This window comes from Notechis scutatus, chromosome 3, assembly GCF_049901735.1.
Source record: "Notechis scutatus isolate UNSWTSFEM ecotype Mainland chromosome 3, rNotScu1.2, whole genome shotgun sequence".
NCBI classification, from domain to species: Eukaryota; Metazoa; Chordata; class Lepidosauria; order Squamata; family Elapidae; genus Notechis; species Notechis scutatus.
The window spans coordinates 124,075,066-124,096,331 of record NC_142011.1 but is presented as its reverse complement, the minus strand read 5'-3'; the positions used below and the strand labels follow the sequence as shown (position 1 = coordinate 124,096,331).

The following is a 21,266-nucleotide window of genomic DNA, read 5'->3' as shown; positions in this document are numbered from 1 at the left end:
CCTTACACTATTAAAAAAAAAGTCTGTCCCAGAATATTCAGTTGTTTTTACTGATTCTTTCAATCTTCCATTATAAACAAATCAACCATAAACATCATTTTTTTATCCATCATTCTCTCAAAATGTCTGTTTTTCTAAACTAAAATTTATCATTATGGAAATGAGTTATTTTTGTTCAAAATTATGCTTTTAGTATTTCATTTTGCAAATGTGATAATTAAAGCACAATACATTTTTAAATATAGAAGCAAGCAATGTTGAATTACCATAGCTACTACAAGGTAAAGGTTTTCCACATGTTCTTCCACACGATGGGATAGGATCTGTGCAGAGTTTACGTTCCATACACCCCAACTCTAGTAATTTACTAAGAGAAGTCTGTCCACAAGGACAACAGTGCACTATTTGTGGAAGCCGTGGACAGGGCTGACAGGGCTGGGGATGGCATACTTGTTCACAATTATGCATTCCACAGGATAATTTTCTGAAATTAGAATTATAATTGGTTTGTAATGTTATATTGATAATAAAAATGGAAAAATATAGCAATAAAATATGTTAAATAAGCTATTTTCTTACTTCCCACAAGTTCTCAGGCATGAAAACCAATCTTCACTTGCTCCACATAACACTTCTCGAGAGGTGCTCCCACAGTAACATACTGAACAGAAAAACACATCACAGATGCTTAAGATGCATAAAGATGCTTAAGAAAAGGCATTTTTTCTGAGAAGAAGGAATTATTTCTTTAGAAATATAATACATATCGAGAACTAGTATTTGGGTCAGATAAAAAAATTAATACAAAATTAATGAAACCTATATTTTTCCTATATATTTAATAAGTATATGCTATTGAAAATTGTTTTCATCTTTTACCTAATGATTTTTCTATTTTTATTCTGAATGAGTACTTATGTAATAAAATATCTGTGAACTACTTTATGCCCATAATTGATCCAGAAAGAATTTTTACTATTTTTATTATTGTCAAGTAGACACTAAAGTCCCTTGTGAAGGATCTTTTTTACCCAGTCACTCTGAGAACAAAAACACTGCCTTCTAGAGAGACTCCATCCTACCTGGGGCAGAATCTCTCTAGCAAACAGCATTTTTGCTATCAAGCTGGGTGAAAAAAAAATCCCTCATGAAGGGACTTCTTCACCCGCCCCATTGACAAAAGTGTTTCCTGAAAAACTGATTTCACCTCACATAGGGTGGTCTCTCTCCAACTGGGCTGCAGAAAAAAAGTTTGAATCACAAAGATCTAAGCTTCTTTTCAAAGATCTTAACATTGAAGTTCCCTTCTGTGCACTGAGAGGGAATTCTTTGTCTCCCTTCAGCACGCATTTTCCTCTTTGTCCATTTTCTATCCATCCTGGGAAAGCCATAATACAGTTGTAAAGTTGAAAAAAGTCTTATGATGACTCATTTAATGACTACAACTACTTACGACCTAAATATCAGGCTGAATTGTGATCATCAATCAAAGACTACCTTTAATACCTAAAGAAATTAAGAGCTGGGCAATCCATTTTTAGATATGCTGAATTAAACTGTAAGCTATTATTATATTAAAACAAATAAAAAAGGGACTCATTGAATTATTGTATTACATAATTTAAATGCTCTACTATATATTTGGATGATAGGTAGTCCTCGACTTATAACCAATCACTTAGAGACAGTTTGAAGTTACAATAGACCTCCCAAAAGTAGTTAGGACCTAAAAGTACTTATTACGTTTACAAATATTTCAAAGTAGTAAATATATCTAATGTACCTTCTCCTCTGATTTTATCCGTAACAATCCAGTGAGGTGGGATGGGCTGAAAGAGAGTCACTGGCCCTAAGTCTATCAACTGGTTTTCAGGGCTAAGCCAGGATTTGAACTTACAATCTCCTGATTTTACATGGAAATTACAGACAAGCACAGTTCTTTTGTCAAAATTTCTCACCTACTACATATTGTATTTTTTCAACATAGTAATATTATTATCATTCTACCATCATAGCAATTCTATTTTCTAACGCAAACTGTGAAAGGCCATAGGAAAGCCCAGTGTTGTATTCTTCATTATGCATATATACCAGTGCGTACCTAGACCTAACCCTAGTAGAAAATTGATCCTAGAGAAACAGTAATTCTGTAAATCTCACACAAGTGGTACTTATAAATAAATTTTAAAAAATCATGAAATTCTTACCTTGTTTTACAGTCAATTCACATGGCAGGCATTTTCCAGAATGGCATATCTGGGTACAATTATGTTTACCACAATTCAAAACATTCCCACATATATTAGTACATTGAATTGCAGTAGAATACCCACAGCGAACTGAATGGCTGTAGAAGAAGAAAACTAAATCAGTCACCAGCAATGATGGATCAAATATTCACACTTGAACTGTTTACTCAAAGGTTTTTGTTTAATAAAAAGCTATTGATTAGTAGGGATGAAACTTACTGAAAATTTTGGTATTTGCTTTAGGGGTCTTGCTAAATTAAGGGGGGGGGTACAATTTCATAATACTGCAAACAATAGGGAATTTTATTTAAGCAGAAAAATTATTTCCACACAATAGGATCAACGTTTTGAACATAACATTTTTGCACCACTGGAAAGCTCAAACCCATTCTTTATTATTGTACTGTTGTAGCTACACATAGCATTTTATTCCAAAATTTAAGTTTAAATTAGTAGTTTTAAGAAAGGTAACTGTATTTATCTGCTGTTGCAGCTTAAAATAAAAATTAAACCATTTCCGTGAAGAACTCTGGTTCATGAAAAACTTTATAAAATATGAACTTTATAAAATCTAAGCTTTAACATGGTATAAGTTCTCTATTTTTAATTAATAATTTGGTTGGGAAAAACATTTATCTCCTCCCTTTCAGATGTACATTTTTCATTAAGCACAGATTAACTGTGTGTCCATATTCCAATATAACAAAAAATACAGAAATAAAGGCAAAAATATCTAAAATTTATCCCCTTTATTTTTTACATCGTTTGTGATCTGTAAAAAAACAGTATTATAAAATCCTCACTAATAATGGCCTGGATAGCAAGATGTAATGGTTGGGTTTACAGAACCTAAGTAATAAATTATGATTTATAAATCACAATGGCTGAGTTCACATATCATAAGTCAAAATCTAACAAAATAGCTTACCCATCACATCCAAATTCAGATTTCATCTAATCTAGAATTGTGCATAATAATGCTAAACCTTATATATTATACTGTAGACACATTAGAATAATATAACATTAGAAACCTAAATATTGCCTTGCAATATTAGCCATTCATTATTTTTCTAAGTTTGAATGAAAGGACATGGTTTTATTCCAAAGCCTAAAGAAAAAGTACTTTAAGAACCATAATTAAAAAAATAGGATTGTCAAATTTTGGCATTTTCAATCTCAACAGCATGTGAAAAAAATGTAATGATAAACCCATAGATTATCCTTCACTTCTCTAATTCTATCAAAATTATTTCTAAATGCTAAACTCTTCTGAAAATTTTTATTTTATGGAAAATTTTATTTTATGGAATTGATAGCAGGGGCACAATTAATCCTAGGAACTACTTGTGGTGTAAATCATAAAAGATCATGCTATTGCTAGGAAATCCAAGATACCAAGCATGTTTCAAAGAGTTGTACTGTAAAACCTTAAATATTATTCATTGTATCTGCAGAAAACATAAACATTTAATTCCATATCCTAAATATTAATTCCTTCTTATGAATTCCTCAAGGATTTTTTTTCCCAGCAGCAGTATTCTAATTTTGGTAACAGATTGACTGTCATTAAAAAGCACTGGCTGAAACCCAAATGAGGGAGGGCACTACACAAGCATATTCTAACTACGCATATTCATATGTTGTCTAGGAGACTAGACCCTTAGAAAGAACAAGGCAATTCCCCAAGAATAGATATGTTATGCTTAACATTTGTAATAGTCCAATGACACTTTAAAAAATAACTTATAAAAACCAAGGTTGCAAGTTTTCTAATGCACACTAAATTACCTTGTACGTCCACATTCACATTTTTTGGTCATAAAAGCAGGGCAGGATGGGCAAGGTCCTGGATGACAAAGTCTAAGAAACAAATAAAAGTTGTGCAGTATTTATACTTCATTTTTACCTAGCTGTGCTAACATATTTCCTATATAATTAACTTAATATTCTAATTTATTTCTGATTTAGAACCAATAGATGTTAATTCTGTACAAGTATAAGTTCTGCATGTTATGAAGAATAAACAATTAACATTTGTGTTAATATAACAAACTTGTTCTTATAATAACCTAGCTTAGCATGTTAGCTGCTACCTATTTATGTATGCATTTTATGCATAAATATACACAATTATATACACTTTTCTGATTCTTTGCTTAGGCTCGTATATTCAAGAAATTATGCAATTTCATAAGTGCTACAATGTAAAAAGGATAGAGAGACCAATGAAAAATAGGTAGATAGCAGCTGACATTCTAAGCTCGGTTCTTATAAGAACCAATTTATTGTAATAACTCAAATCTTGTGCCCAACGAATAAGATGACTGTGATGTCCCATATTATCTAAAACCCATATTCAAGCTGTAAAGAAATATTTTTCAAAAAATAAAAAAAGTATTCACAGACTTACATATTACATAAATGTGGACAATCTTGAGCTGATCTTTTCTTTCTACACAATTCTCCACAACTATGTGGTATTTCATTTCTATTCCATTCAGGATTTTTTACCCGGCCTAGGAAGAACCCAGAAATATTTATTTATAACATTTAAATGTTATGTTATGCTTTCCATAAAAATCAAATCACTATATATATATATACAGACTGGCTTCATGCAATATAGAAAGCTATAATGTGAACTGTAAGGCATATTTAGTGTACTATATGAACACACAAGTCTTAAAAATACAATGGATTCAACTCATATTGCATGATAATGGTAAGCTTGGTCAAGTTCCTAGAGATACCTTTTATCATTATATTTCCTTCTCTATTTCTATATTCAATATTTATTTTATATAAACTACCATTCAATAATGGGAAACAGAAATAATTGTACTTGTAACTACATTGTATGTCACCAGTTCACATTTTGTTAGATGGGTGGTTATATAAATATGATAAATAAATTCAGCTTTTTGTTATTCTAACAAATTTAACCTACAGTATGTATCCTTTTTTCCATCACAGACCTTTAAAAATATACATGTCTTTAAAGAACCAAAAGAGTTAGATTAATAACTATTAGTACTTTACTATGAATCTTAATTCTATCTAATTTTATTCAACATATACTTTAAAACATGGAACTGAATGTTTCCATAGTGATAAGCTATATAGCAATGAAAACATGAGAGCATCTCTACTATATAAGACAGGTATATTTTATAAAGACTGTTACCAATACTGGCAAATGAAAACTGCAGGTAGTCCTCAACTTATGACAACTGAACCCAAAATTTCCTTTTGTTAAGTGAATTTGGCCCCATTTTACAACCTTTCTTGCCACAGTTGTTAAGGGAATCACTGCAATTATGTTAGTAACATGATTGTTAAGTGAATCTGGCTTCCCCACTGACTTTGCTTGTCAGAAGCTCCACAAAAGGTTATCACATGACCTTGGGACACAGTAACGGTCATAAATATGAACCAGTTGTCAAGTATCTGAATTTTGATCATGTGACCATGGGGATACTGCAATGGTTGTAAAGTGTGAAAAATGGTCATAAGTCACTTTTTTCAGTGCTGTTGTAACTTTGAATGGTCACAAAATTGTTTTAGTTGAGGATTACCTGTACTGGTAGTCCTTATATTATGATCACAATTGAGACTTGAATTTCCATTGTAAATCATTGAAGTAGTAAATTGAGTCAGACCTGATTTTATGACAATTTTTGGAGCAGTTGTTAAATGGTTCACATTATTGTTAAATGGGTGCCTTTTGCTACAAAGTGGCAAAAAAAGTTGCAAATTGTAATTACATGACCACAGGATGTTGAAACCATACAGCAAAACTAGTGCCTGAATTCCAATCACATGACTGCAGGAGGGGTTGCGATTGTCATAAGTGGGAGTACAGATTGTAACTTGATTTTCTGAGGCCATCACAACTTCAAACAGTTGCTAAATGAACAGTTATAAGTTGAGAATTACATACATACATACACACACATACACACATCACCACTTTATTTTACTATTCCAAAGGCAATCTTTTCATTTTTGTTAGTGGAAACCAATTGGAGAAAAAAACACATCAGATTTATATGTAGATAACTTTATAGTAATAGATACCAGAATAGTAGAGCATCTTACAAAAACATCAAAAGGATTTCTCATAAAAGTTTTATCTCTAAAATCCTAAAAGTACCATTCACTATAAAAATGTACATTAATTTGTCTTTTAGAGGTAGCCCATAACAAATGATCATGCAAAACAATCAGAAATACAAATGTTTTAAATACTATATATGCAACTTAAAAATCAATTGCAAATCTTTTTTTTTTTTTTTTTTTGCTCTCCAACTCTTAACCATTTATTAGCTTTAGAAAGGGTAAAAAGTTTGCCATTAGACTTGTTGAAAGCAACTATGTCAACACTGCACATACTGTAATCTTCAAATTTGGTAATCTCCTCTTCCAGGATATCTGTCCCAACTTTGTTATCCTCCACCACACACTGGATCTGGAGTTTCTTCATGCCGTAGCCCACCAGGACCAGTTTGGAAGCCCCCCAGAAAGGGAGGAAAATCAGGGGTCATATTTTAGGATTAAGTAACCCTGTTGTGAGCCAACTTTTTAAGCAACAATGCCTTTTGCAGAGCATGAACAATAGCTACATATGCTCAAGAAAACAAACCTGACCTTGCACAATTACCATGCAAGCCCAGAAGACATGACTCTTTTACCCTAGTTAAGCCAAATCTGAAGCAACTTTACTTGTTCCAGAAGCAAATACTACAAATTCTCTACTAATAATCTATTCCCTCTCGAGTTTCAATAACCTCAAATTGTTCAAGAAGACCGTACAGAGATTCTAACGAGTTATAAAAGAGAGAAGGGATGGATATTTTCCTTCCATTATTTTCTTATAAATCAAGCCTATATATCTAAACAGACCAGGCTTAAATGACCCATGACTAGGTATTTGCTTATGAGACCAAATTAGAAAAAACACTCACCACAAAAACAGGTATAAATACTAGGAACTTGTGATGAAACATTTTGACACGCAGGGCATCGCCAGCCACTGTTACCATCTAGAAAACAAGCAAACACCCATTCCCCAATTTAATTTTCCCAACTTATTTCAAGGTATATTTGATCACCTATTGTTTATTTTGTTTAGTTTTTTATCCCGCTATTTTTTTAATAACTCCATGTAGTGAACATACCTAATACTCCCTTCTACTCCTATTTCCCCCATAACAACAAGGTGTGAGCTGGGTTGGACTAAGAGAAAATGACTGGCTCAAAGTCACCCAGCTGGCTTTCATACTTAAGGCAGGACTAGAATTCACAGGCTCCTGGTTTATAGGCTAGTGCCTTAACCACTAGAACAGTGATGGCAAACCTTTTTGGCAACAAGTGCCCAAAGTGTGCGCTCATAACCGAAATGCAACACATGCGTGTCCTGCACATGCATGCATGCATCCCATGCATGAGTGCCCTGCATGCACGCACCCTGCCCCCACACGTGCCCCCCTGTGCATATGCCCCGCCCCCATGCATGCATGCCACCTCCCCGCGCATGTGCAGCAGAGACCGGAAGACCAGCTGGCTGGAGGGAGGTGTGCACACATGCACAGTGGTGCTGAGCTGGGGCGACGGCGCACATGTCCACAGAGAGGGCTCTGCGTGCCACCTATGGCACACGTGTCATAGGTTCGCCACCACGGCACTACACCAAAGTGGCCCTCATGATTTAAAGGAGTAGAAAAGTCTTATGTACTGAACTGTTTTAATGCATGTTTTAATTTAATGCATAACACATTTGTTATGCATTAATTTACTTGATGCATTCTTCTAATAATCTGGTTTAATACTGTATGAAAAATCAAATGCTTGATTCCAATGTAATGAATTTTTCAATACATTTAACAGGAGGACATACTAACCTTCAATCTGTGCTGCTGGAGATCTTGCCCACTTCTTAATGCAGCTTAAGTGGAAAACATGATAGCAATTCCGACAGCTCCAAACTGGGGCTACCACACGGATCACCTCACAACATACCATACATTCATATTTTTCTGAGGTAAGCTGCTCTATCAGAGACCCTAGGAGAGATTTTAGTTTAAAAATATTAAACATACTAAATACTAGTACACAAGTATTTAATATATTTACTAAAATGTAGTAAGTCAGAAATATACCTACATTAATGTAGCATATTTGTTGCAAATTTAGTGGCAAGATTCATTTAAGCACAGTGTTGTAATGGAGACTATTTGGTCCGAACTAGTATATAAAGCCAGTAATCCATTTATTATGTCAAAAGCACCTTTTCAGATAGAACATCTGTCCCTGTATAGCTAGATCATTCCAAAGGTCCCTTTCAAACATCACCTTATTAAAAAACATCATGTACTATGCTATTCCCCATTTTTTTCAAATCCTGGCATTAACAGTACCATTATCTAAATATTCACTTTTTTCATTACTGAAGCAGACAATCTGATTTTCTGCAAGCAGTAGTCCACTTATACAGCAAGAGCATAATTGTCATTAAACATCAGTGACAGAACATCAGGCTACTCAGCAGTACAAGAAAGATTAAAAACATCATGCAGCTGCTGACATTACAATATTAGGTCAGTGCCTTCTCAATGATACTGCATTTCAAGAAGTTGTTATAAATACCGTGTTTCTCCAACAATACGGCCTCCACCAATAGGAAGCCCCACCATGTTTTATTGGCATAAAATCAAATTAAGTCCCTCCCCCCAAATTAAGGCCCATATTAAACATGTGAAATGGGGGGGAATGGCAGGGGGGCTTGCCGTTAGGAAGTACTTTTGTTGCATGCCCGGATATGGTGCTGCCTGCGTTGGTGGGGCACTTCATATCGGGAGACCTTCCGCCACCATTGCTTTCCCTTCTCCCTTGCTGCTGCGGCGTTAGAGCAACGCCGCGTTTGGCGCAGCCACGTGCGGCCAGCCAGGGCTCCTCCCTGCAACCGGAGCCCTGAGAAGACACTTGGCTTCAGGCGCTCCTGTTGCCGCCTTCCCTTTGCCTTCGAAGGTAAAGCCAATTATTTTAAAAACGACACCCTACTACAACAAAGCCTCCCCTGCCCGAGAGGGCAGCCCAACCCCACGTGGGGAGGCAAATCTCCCAGGGCCGCAGCGCAGCATTGGTCCACCTTGGGAGAAGCGCCCAGCCGCCATCCCTGCCTGGTGCCGGGCAGAGCGCAAAGAGCTTCGCCTGGGGCGCCCAGCGCAGCTGACAGGCGGGCCCTCCTGCCTGGCGGCAGAGTTCTCATCAAGGCAGCGAGCGCCTCCCCGCCGGGCCCTCCGCTCATCCCACCAGGGCTGCGCCGGAGCCGTACGGGCTGGGCAGAGCCGGGAAAGCGAGCTGCGGCACATTGACATCAACATCATAAGCCATACCATAGTGTAAAAGTCTGAATGCATATATTGTGGCTTGTAAATAACAATTTCTGGTTTAATAGCAGGCATGAACCCAACAAAATATGGCTTAGGCAAAAAATGATTAAGCAAACCATAGCTTGGTACAATGTGTGAACTATGTCAGTGGTCCCCAACCTTTTTTGTGCCAGGGACCAGTTTCACTCAGAAACACTTTTTCAAGGACCGGGGGGAGTCGAGTTTGGTGGTTTGCTTGCAGACGTTTCATTATCTGACTAGGTAACATCTGATGTTGTTACCTAGTCGGGTAATAAAACGTCTGCCAGCAAACCACCAAGTTCAGGGAACACCAATGCCTCCTCATTGCAACCCTGAGCGACAGATAGTCCCTGCAGGACGGCTGAGAAGCCTCGCCTCTCGGCCCTGCCTTCATCAGCCCCATCCCTCAGGTGTCTCCCTCCCTCCCTCAGCCTCATCCCTCAGGTGTCTGCCTCGTTCCTCTCTCAGTCGCTCTCTCACTCTTCCACCAGCCCAGGAAGAAACTGCTTCAAAGAAGCCGGCAGGGTGGCTTTTCCTGTCGGCGCAGCTTCCCCAAAGCGCCCGTTCACCCCCACCCCGCCACCCACGGTTCAATCCTCCGTTCTGCCTGCCTGCCTTCGTTTCTGGTGGTTTCGGAGCGCAGCTTCTCTGAAGCGCCCGTTCACCCCCGCCCCGCCGTTCAATCCAGTGCTCCGTTCTGCCTGCCTGCCTTCGTTTCTGGTGGTTTCGGATCCTCCGAAGCGCCCGTTCACCCGCCCGCCCGCCGCCGCGGTTCAATCCAGTGCTCCGTTCTGCCTGCCTGCCTTGGTTTCTGGTAGTTTCGGAGCAGCTTCGGCTGAGAAAAAGAGGCGAATAGTTATTATTCTCAGCCGAAGCTGCTCCGAAACTACCAGAAACCAAGGCAGGCAGGACGGAGGACTGGATTGAACCTGGATTGATTGGCGGCGGGGTGGGGGTGAAACGGGCGCTTCGGAGGAGCTGCGCCGACAGGAAAAGCCACCACCCCCCGGCTTCTTTGAAGCAGTTTCTTCCTGGGCTGGTGGAGGAGCGAGAGAGCGACTGAGAGAGGAATGAGGCGGGAGGAAGCCGAAGCCACTGAGCCAGAGAGCAGGACAGGCTTCGGTTGCTTCCTCCCTCCCCTTCTCTCATTTGTGTCCTTGATCCCCGATCCCAGCAGCATTCACCGAAGGCGAAGAAAGCCGCCATTTTTTTTAATTTTTTTTCCTTTGCGGCCCGGTACAGAGTGCTCCACGGACCGGTACCGGTCCGCGGACCGGTGGTTGGGGACCCCTGAACTATGTCATTGCCTCAGTTGCTGTGGAACTTCACATGCTTGTGAGCTGAAGAAAATTTGGGACATGTTCCACATGTCCCAAAGACAAAGATTAACTCTTAGGATTCACCTATAGCCTTATATGAACATAGAGGGTCTTGCACTATGCACCCAAAGATCTTTACAAGCTTGAAACTTTAGACATTATGAAGAACTCCTGATAAATCTCCAACAACTACACTGTTCTCTAGGACACATTCTTAAGGCTTTCCAACTAGTGCTCTAGTCAGGGGTCCCACTGCCGGTCCGCGGACCGCACCGTCCGCTGAACAAGCCTTACCGGGTCGCTGGTTGCTGGGCGCCGCCATCTTTTTGGTAAAAAAGCAATTTTTCGTCAAAAAGATGGCGGCGCCGCGAGCTCGTGAGCTTTCCGGTAGAAAGCCATTTCTACCCGAAAAGCTCACTGGAAGCGCGCTGCGCTGCCATTTTTTGACGAAAATCACTTCCGTGACGCCACCGGAAGTGATTTTTCGCAAAAAAGATGGCGGCGCCAGCTGACGCCGAACCGGGCCGCGGGCCCAGCTGACGCCGAACCGGGCCGCGCGGCGTAAAAGGTTGGGGATCCCTGCTCTAGATGGAAAGCAAATAAACTATCACATTCAGTTCAAAACCTGAACTGTATAAAAAACTAATCAGCAACATTATTCAATAGGAAGAAGAGCTGTGAACGTGATTTCTCTAACTGCTATAACAATTTGGAATTGCTCTGTAAAAATAGGGGCATGGGAATGGGGGAAAAGAGAGAAATAAAAGCATGCTTATTAAGAGATGGCAGTTTCTATTGCTACACAATAGTACCAGAACCATGTTTTTGCTTCTTTATCAATGGCTTCATATCGCAACATCACAATCACAAATTATGTATCATAAGCTTTTTACTAAAATATCTTTCTGCTACTGGTATATGACTTGGCTACAGTAATAAATCTACTGTATTAAGAGTTTCTAAATTTACCTGTATGAGTTTCTTTGCTCTTTGGTGCTTCGTTTTGCTTTTTCCAGCGTCTGTTTTTATATCCTTCTTGAAGAAGTGGTTTCCTCTCATCACGTGTAGTTGCCTTACAAAACGGCTGTTTCTCTGCCACACTCACCAAGTTTGGACCTCTTTCTTGTAGCACAGATTCTTTCCTCTTCTCACTGGTGCGTTCTCTGGGAGGATGTGGAAGAGATGCATTCTTAACATGTTTTGCATTTTTACTTCTGGATGTATCTTGTTTTTTGCCAATTTCTTTATTCCATGCAGGTTCCCTAAAATGCCTGTTTGCAAAAGGATATTTTCTTCTTGCAATGCTATTGTCAGAAAAGCCATCAGATACTGCTTTTCCAACAGATGTTTCAGATGAATCGGATTGGGTCAAATCTGCTGCTGGAATATTTTCAAAAGCCTTTTCTTTCCACTTAGTGGATATTCTTTTTTCCCTTTCAGATGAATGTTTCTCTTTTTCTTTCAATCCTCTTCCACGTGAATGCATCAAATATGTCTTCTTCGGCTTTGCTCCTCTGTTATTTGCAGTAGCAGCTTCTTTCTCACTGTCTGAAGAGAAATCACTGTATTCTCTATGATTCATCCTACGCCCTAATCTAGTGTCTAAACACCGAGAATCCTCTGTGCTCCCTGCAGGTATTTGCTTCATTTGATTTTTCCCATGTGTTCGATCATTCCTTGATCTTTGCCACCGTTGACTATGTAAGCTATTGCTTTTCGTTTTACCAATACTGTGAAATCGTGAAGACTCTGACTGACATCCATGCTGGCTTTCTGGGCTATAGAAAGTATTATGATCTGTAACTGAATCTACACATTTGCTATGCCTAGGTTGAACAGAAGAAGGTAAAGAATTTCTGCTTGAATCACTATCAAATTCCAGCCTGGACTGATTGCTCCAACTTGAATTGAAAATCTGTCTTTCTCTTGGAACAAAATCAGTTGCATCTGGATTTAAGACACCTAAGAAAAAGGAAAACATATACTATGAAACAAGCATATCACTATTCAGGGAAGACATTTTAATCAATAGGGGTAAATAACATAGAAGCTATTCATCACTTTTAGAAAACTGTTCTTGTGAGCCAATGCATTTATTATCAAAGACAGTTGTTTCCTTACACCATGATATTACCACTTTCTCAAACAGTAAGACACAGCAATTACAACAGCACTATTTTAAAAAGCAGTATAGTGATCATATTCATTAATAATACTGTTGTATGTTATAAAATGGTTACATTTTGTAAACAGGTTATCTTTAAATATCATATCTAATTTGTTTTTTAAGCTGTAGCTCAGTATTAAACTCTCTATGAACATCCTGCTGTTATTTTAGGAAAGCAAGTATTTTTTAATCACAATTAGTAGTTCCTACCTGGCAACTACTCTGAAAATATTAATGCATAAAGCTAAATTTTAAAAGAAAACATTTCTTAAACCCAGGGTACTATTTTTAAAGAAAATAAATCTGAAATAATTATACATTTCATTTCAAACGATCACCGTGCTTGACTCCAGAAAAGGAGGAGAGTATGTTTTCAGAGCTAAGCCACTGCTGTTCGGAAATAACATTTAACAGCTTCTACAGTCTTCATCTTTCCAAATTGCAGTCTCTGGTGCACATACGAATAAAATCAAACAGCCTCTCAATATAATGCCATGCAATTGGAAATAAGCCTAATTCCTTAGGGTGACCCTTTGAGTCGGTATTCTGAAGTTTTTTAAAAGCATTCCGGTCTTGATGTTTTTCTGTCCCACTGGCAACGATCTGGACTGGATAGTCAGGATGCCCCCTTTTATATGAGCGTCACATCTGTTGATGCAAGATGCACTGCAGCAGCAAAGCACGGCTGGAATGAATATTCATTCCTCTCTCCCCCACCCCCCCGCTTCTGCTTCTCACGACACATTCCCGGTGTCTCTCACCTGGAATTATATGCCATTTAATCACCTTGGTAATTTTAATGTTAAGAGCTGCTATATAGCACCTGATCCAGACAGGCGAGTAGGAGAAGAAGGACCTACAATAAACAGAGAAGCCGTTCTTGCTCTGTTAAATCCCACTGCAGTCTGCAGTCAAGGGAGGCAAGAAGTTGCTCTGGCGGTCGTTACAAGCGGAACATTCCCGTCTCCTCCAGGCCTCGGGGTGGGGGGGTGAAGGGGGGACCTCAGTTTTGCCGAGAAGGGACCAAGAGTGGAATGGTACCGTTGGCAGAGGTGGTGCCCGAGAAGCCAAAGTCTCCGGCTTTTTCCCCCCTTCCGGGAACGGGACGAAAAGCTCGGCCTCCACGGTTGGGTCGGGTCGGGTCTGGCTCAGTCATCTCAGGCTCTTGTTCCACTCTCCCCAATCGGGGTTGTCCCGGGGTGACCCCCCCCTCTTCCTCTCTTCTTCCAAGTCCCCGGAGGTCTTACCTGAGTTTGGCAGAGCCGCCTCCGCCATGCCTCGCGCCGAACCACGCTCCCAACCGACCCGCCACCTCAACAAACCGAGCTCCCGCCCTTCCGCGAAGCTACTCCGAAGCGCTCCTACCCGTCCCTTTGCGACGCGCAGGCGCCGTGCTCAGCCCGCCCCCTCTTCGCCTCACGCCACCCTCCGGCCGGCTCGCCTCGTCGCTGGGGGGAGGGGGGGTTCCCACCTGGTAGAGCGGGAAAACGTATCGGCGTGGCTCTGATTTCTACGGACGGTGTTGCCAAAATAGGCCAACGGATGCTTATAGCCAGCCAAAAACCCTAGCCTGCCAAAAACGAGGAAGTTCTCAGCCGCAGGGGAAAAATTGGGAATGCCATATTCACCTCGATTGATATTGAATCTAGCAGTGATCTTCAAAGAATCGAAGCTGAGGTTCATTCAGTGTGAGCTTTTCTCCCCAGGATCCTCTTTTTAAAATTGCAGTGAACAGGTGCCTTAAAACAAGTGGCTTTTTCCACCTCTGTGATTTCATTTTGAGCAGAGAAGCAGGCTGTTGGGATAGCACACAGACGTCTCTCTCTCTCTCTCTCTCTCTCTCTCTGTGTGTGTGTGTGTATGTATATAGATTCTCAGTCATCTAGATCATGGTTGTGCCAATGTCAGGGAGGTTCGGATGTCAGATGTTGGGAGGCAGAATTGCCTCAGCTTTCAGCATCGTACTATATGTTGTCCTTAGGTACAATGGCCCAATGGCAGTTTAATGACAAATCATTTCATCGATCTTGGATTTAACCTGTTTCATTCATCCAACCCTATCAACTTTAAGACATTAAATTAAGCCATTGACAACGTTCTACCCAGCCTGGGGTAAAAAATTCAATTGGGTATCATCACTCTACTGATATATCTTGATGAATTAGCTCTTGGTCCCAGAAGTTTCATGTAAATATTAAAAAGTGCAGCCTGATTGCTAAAAGAAATGGCCTTAATTTACCCAGTGTGCTACATTGAGTCAAATCAACCAATATGTTTATAGTGAAAAATCTCAGGCCTCCCAAATAGTGAGGTCTGTGTTTTAATGACAATATATCAGGAGAAGAACTGAGGATGCCTTCAGCCAAAACAACTTCCACATTCTGTCTCCAAAATTAGAAGCAGATTGCGGCAAAGATGGCATTAGCAGTTTCCCCCACATATTTTCTTCTTTAATGATTGTTATCAGGATGTCAATATATTTTCAACACACATTCACATAGACAAAAAGAAGTAGAAATATGCAGAAATTCAAGATATGATAGTTTAGGATAGTTAAGCAATCTGCCTTTTGTTAATAACAATAATATGAAAATGGGGTTTCACCAGCAAGATGAAGCCATTATAGATCGATCTCCATGCCTACAAAAAGAGCAGATTTATACTTTATTAATACTGCTGTAAATGTCACTATTTCTGAAAACCTGAATCAGAACTGGTTGGAATAATCTTTCTTGAAAACAGAATGATGGTTATTTCAAAATAATTATTTCTCCTCTAATACTTTTGACCATCTTATCTTTTTCCCATTTTAGCAAGGACACAATAATGGAAATTATTTTTTTTACTATGAAAGCTCCTTAACTTCTCTTCCACCATGTATAATACTTCCCATTTTTAAAATATTATGGAGAAACCCAAAACAGCTTTTCTTTGGGTTATATAGGTAGTCCTCCACTTACAACCACAATTAGGACTGGAATTTCTGTTGCTAAGCAAGGTGGTTGTTAAGTGAATCACACAATTTTTGTCACCATGGTTGTGAAATGAATCATTGCAGTTGTTAAATGAATCACATGGCCATCAAGTGAATCGAGTTTCCCGCATTGACTTTGCTTGTTGGAAGCTGGCTGGGAAAGTCACAAATGGCAATCCCATGATCCCATAATGCTGCAACTGTCATACATACACGCCATTTGCCAGCTGCCCAAATTTTGATCATGTGATCATGGGGCTGCTGCCAGTCATATATGCAAGAACTGATCATAAATTACTTTCAGTGCCGTTGTAACTTCAAACGATCGCTAAACAAAGGGTTGTAAATCAAGAACTCTCTCTGCTATATTTACTGTATTGAAAATTAAAGCTGACACATTTGCTGTCACTACTGCTTCTCATAATTTTTTGATAGAATTTTAATGCTGTATTATTTTTTAACACAGACTGACAAATCATTTTGATTTCATGGACCCCTGAAAGAGCGTTGACGTACCCCCAGGATTCTTTAGATCACACTTTGAGAAACACTGCTTCAGGAGAAACAGCTGCTGAAAAAAAAAGCTGGTCGTGATTTTGAATTGCTGGGGAATTGAGAACCATTTAATACGCCTAACATCCAGTAACCACAGTGTCAGTAGAGTCACTCTACCCCCACCTTAGACATTATTTCAACTAACACCAATCAGCATATTTCCAAATGAGGAAAAATAAACCCACCAAAATCCATACTAAGCATCTAGGACTTTATATTCCTAAACAATTAAGTATGTTACGAGTATGTTACAATTAAGTATGTTACAATTAGGTATGTTACAAGCCTTAGATGCTTAATTCCTTAGATAATGGATGTATTAAAATTCTGCTAAATTGATGGGAGTAGAATGATGCTTCAAGTTTAATCTACTGAATGTATTAAGATGTATTCCAGTGTTTGTGCTGCATAAATATTTGAGATAGATATGATATTGAGGAAAATAAGGAATTTATTTGGGAAAGAAGTTCATCTAGGATTTCAGTAGCTAAACAGAGATAATCTATTAAGGATGGTGGTTTTAATTTACCAGATTTCCAAAAATATCATTAGGCTTATATTTCAGCAACTACATGTGTGCTGAATGAATATTTGTGGATTCTGTTGGAAAGCTTGTTATGTATTTCCATTAAGGACATGGTGATTGCTAGGATCACTAACATAATAGACAAGGCATTCCCTTCTCGGATTAAGAGCAACTAGACATGTTTGAGTCTTGTGGGTCATAGATTGGGTTTTGATGTTGAGACTAATGAACATTTAATTTTATGGGGAAAGTATTATAAAAGTAAGGGGCAAAAAGTCATATTGGAAATTGCAGGCACAACTTGAAATAAATTTTTAAAATCAAGTACTTTGCAACTAATATTTTAAGGGTTTTTCTAGACTTCAAGTAGAATTTTGTCTCCATAATTCACAACAGTTGAATCAACAAACATATTTTAAATCTCAGTATGACTAGATACTTCTACTATATTTGAGAAATCTAAACTGTAAATGTACCTGAGGGAATAAATGTTTGGATGTTTGAAATAAAACCCGTATCTTTTTGTATCAAAACAACAACTAATGCAAAATAACAACTAATCTATCTCTGTATTTTATATATCACCAGATGGTATACAAAAATAATCCAAGTACATTTTTGGTAAAAGGAGATGGAAGTGCTCAGTTATAACAGCAAGCCATGGCCAAGGCCTAACTGACAGATTACTATCTGCTCATGTGCAGCTTCCAAGTTAAGCTAAAACACAAAGAATGTCAACCAATTTCCACAATATAACATTTTATAGCATATTTGCCCACCACTTTAACAAAATTTTCCTGAATGTCACTGATAAAAACTAGAAGAATGGTTAGAATAATGGAATGAATTTAAAGAAGCTATTAAGGATTAATATACAAAGATATTTGAAAAGATCAATAAATAGAAAAAAGCAAACTGGGTATCATCACAATCCATGAAAAGAAGACATGAGAAGCCAAAGCCAAGACAGAGAAAACTTAATAAAGAAGTACAGAGAGCTGTTAGAAGAGATAACAAACAGCATTATAACGATAACTGTAAGGGCACTAAAGATGGAAACAGACTTGGAAAAACAAGGAAATTTTTCACAAGATCTCTCTATTCAGAAGGAGATTCCAAATTCAAATTAATACGTTAAAGAATGCCAATGGACGGTAACTAATTCAAAGATCAAAGAAAGATTGAAGGATTATACCAAAATACTGTATAGGATCCAAAATATGCGTAATATATTCCTTATCTAAAAGAACTTTTAGTACTAAAAGATGAAGTTAGCAAACACTCCAATTATTACCAAATCAGAAGGCTACAAGAATTGATGTAATATTTGCACAAAATATAAGAAACAACAGAAGAATTAATAAAGTAATCAAGTGACCAGGCTATGCCAAGAAATCTGGAGAATGACAGTGTGGCCAACAGATTGGAAGAGGCTACTCTACACACCAAAGAAAGGAAACAATATAGTGTGCAAACCATCATTGATGTCCTTCATTTCACATGCTAACAAACTAATGGTCATCTAACTCACATTTATTCAACCTAAATGCTAAATACTGTATATATGTTCAATCAATCTATATACCGAATACCACCACCCACACAGAAGGTTGTTTGGAAGAGATAGCATAATACATTGGAAGAAGAAACATCAATAACCTTGCTATGCTGATGGCACTATACTGATACCCAAACATGTAAAGAATTTACAAGTTCCAGTGATAAAAGTCAAGGAATGCAGTAAAAATAAAATGGAATTAAAACTAAGTTAAAGGTACCAAAACCAGCCTTAGCATGACAAGATATCAAAGTGGATAGGTTCTGCCTTTTATAGGATCAACTGTCAATAATAAGAAACAGGCAGACAAGTAATACACTGCAGACTGGCACTTGGTAGAGTAGATCTGTAGATCCCAGAACAGGGGTGCCAAACTAGCGGCCCATGGGCCGGAAGCATCATATGCAGGCCATGCCCACCCTAGCTCTGCAAAGGGAAAAAATTGATATGTCACATGACAAAAACATGACATAGTGAGTTTGACATCCATGCCCTAGAAAATATTTTCAGATGCTGCAATGTCTATACCTACAAAGATCAGAATGAGTAGTCAAGAAAATAAACGGATCATTGAACAAAACTTGGAATTATTACTTAGGGCACAAATGATTATGCTTAAATTACTGTAATTTGGAGACATTATGTAAAGACTTAGCTTTCTGGAGAAGTCCAATGCTGTGAAAAGTAAAAGGAAAGAGAAGACAACCAGAAAAGAAGGTGGGTGAAACAATCACCCACCTTAAAAAAAAAAAAAGAACCCCCCCCCCCCCCCCCACTTGATAATAATTAAGAAAAAAAAGAAAAGAACTGAAGGTTGCTCTAAATCCATCTTTGACATTCAAAGTACCAATGACTTGTGTGTGAAGCACCTTTCACCAGCTGAAGCAGGATACCTTACTAGATAAATTAGATAAATGCAATGTATTACACCCAGGGTTGCTCTTGAAGGATCCTGGAGAATTCAGAAACTTTATATAATACAAAACTCTACAGCCAGAGTATTGGCTGGAATTAAAGCATATGAACACATCACATCACTTCTTTATGAACTTCATTGGTTCCCAGTTAATTTTTTATCCCTATTTGAGAAACTCCTGTCTTCCAGATTGAAAAGCAATGATTTCTTGTCATTCAGCTACTACAGTGCCTATGCAGCTTCTATGTTTTCTTTCCTCATTTCAATTAAATAAGGACCACACCATTTAAATATGACCAGCTTTATTAAAGCTATGTCTATTTTGCAAATGATGTACAGTATCTGCTAATAACACAATATATTTTCAGCTTATTCCACAATGAAATGCTGCAAAAGTGTACTTGATCTGTAGTTCATGTTTCGGACACTTCAGTTTGAAGTTTATCTCTTGGTAGGAGATGGTTCCTGTGGCCTTACCCAGCATCCAGGTGCTATAAACACAAACACAACATAGTATTTATTGGACTGTGCATATAGTAAGGAGCTAACCTTATTTCACATGAATGAAACTAAGAAACCTATCTTTGAACATTTTACCCCTCTCCCCCAAATGTAGAGTAAAATAACTGGTATGCATTATTTCCTTCTCATGCTGCACAGAAAGAGGAAATGGAAATAATTATTAGGCCTTTTCCCCATTTAGTATAAAAAGATAGAAAGTTGAAAACGGGTATTACTAAGTAGAAACAAAATTAACTGAAGCTTTTTTTCAATGTCCTTTCTTCACCTGGGTAGAAAGATTTAAAGTGAATAAAATAACCAATCCTATAGGAAGCATGAGCCGACAGGACTGCTTGGAATTACAGTCTCTTCTTATTCAATCATCTGAGATGTCACACTGGTCTTGATGTCATCCTTCAAAAGCCTTTCTCAGATGAAACTGTCTTTATGTCAAAAAGAACTGTCATGGGAATAGGTAAAACTCCAGAAAAGTCTGGAAAAGGCAGGAATAACTTTCCATGGGCTTCTTTTTTCAAATGAATCTAATATTTTAAAAACAACTTACAAGACGGATATTAGAAGAATGGCTTCAGATACTAATTTAGCAATTACATACAGTCTGATTTGAATCAATTCAATTTGATTAGAGTGATGTTTTGGGGAAGTTATAAACAAATTAAGAGTTTGGGATGGACTTTGAAAATATATTTTGAAATTAATTGAAAGAATCCTTCCCATGGGAAATGGCTGATATTTTGAATTCCAGAAAAATATGATAGAATGGGTTTTGAAGATTAGACACTAGAAGTAGCCAGAAGGAACATTATAATTAAAGAAGAACACCCATTCAACTTGTTAACACAGACTAGAGCACAATACTTTAACGTTGGAAGTACTAACCTTAAAATAAAATAGAATTAATTCATCTTGTCATGTTTCTTGTCTGGTTTAACTAGGAGGACTGACAGAAGTTAATTTTATGAATGTCTGTCATCATATATAGACTGTGTGTGTATGTAAACCTATTTCACAGTCCTATCAAACAGACTGATAGATTTCTGTAGACTTTCATGGCCAGTATCTATT

The 21,266-nt window shown here is 38.2% G+C and overlaps 2 protein-coding genes across 4 annotated transcripts in view; both read right to left on the bottom strand.

The window, feature by feature from the left end:
* Positions 1–14,526, bottom strand: part of NFX1 (nuclear transcription factor, X-box binding 1) — a 44,589-nt gene extending 30,063 nt beyond the window's left edge. For both annotated transcript variants that reach the window (XM_087961133.1, XM_087961134.1), the window contains exons 1-9: positions 14,398–14,526; positions 11,953–12,945; positions 8,153–8,314; positions 7,217–7,294; positions 4,663–4,768; positions 4,041–4,112; positions 2,208–2,347; positions 580–661; positions 267–484 (exon numbers count right to left, since the gene is read on the bottom strand). In XM_087961133.1, the coding sequence (XP_087817259.1) occupies positions 267–484; positions 580–661; positions 2,208–2,347; positions 4,041–4,112; positions 4,663–4,768; positions 7,217–7,294; positions 8,153–8,314; positions 11,953–12,945; positions 14,398–14,425 (1,879 nt within the window). In that variant the 5' untranslated portion in view covers positions 14,426–14,526. The remainder of the gene's footprint in view (positions 1–266; positions 485–579; positions 662–2,207; positions 2,348–4,040; positions 4,113–4,662; positions 4,769–7,216; positions 7,295–8,152; positions 8,315–11,952; positions 12,946–14,397) is intronic.
* A 5,438-nt stretch (positions 14,527–19,964) lies between these two features.
* The window catches only part of ANKS6 (ankyrin repeat and sterile alpha motif domain containing 6), a 31,430-nt gene continuing 30,128 nt past the window's right edge, over positions 19,965–21,266 (bottom strand). For both annotated transcript variants that reach the window (XM_026673414.2, XM_026673415.2), the window contains exon 16: positions 19,965–20,170. In XM_026673414.2, the coding sequence (XP_026529199.1) occupies positions 20,121–20,170 (50 nt within the window). In that variant the 3' untranslated portion in view covers positions 19,965–20,120. The remainder of the gene's footprint in view (positions 20,171–21,266) is intronic.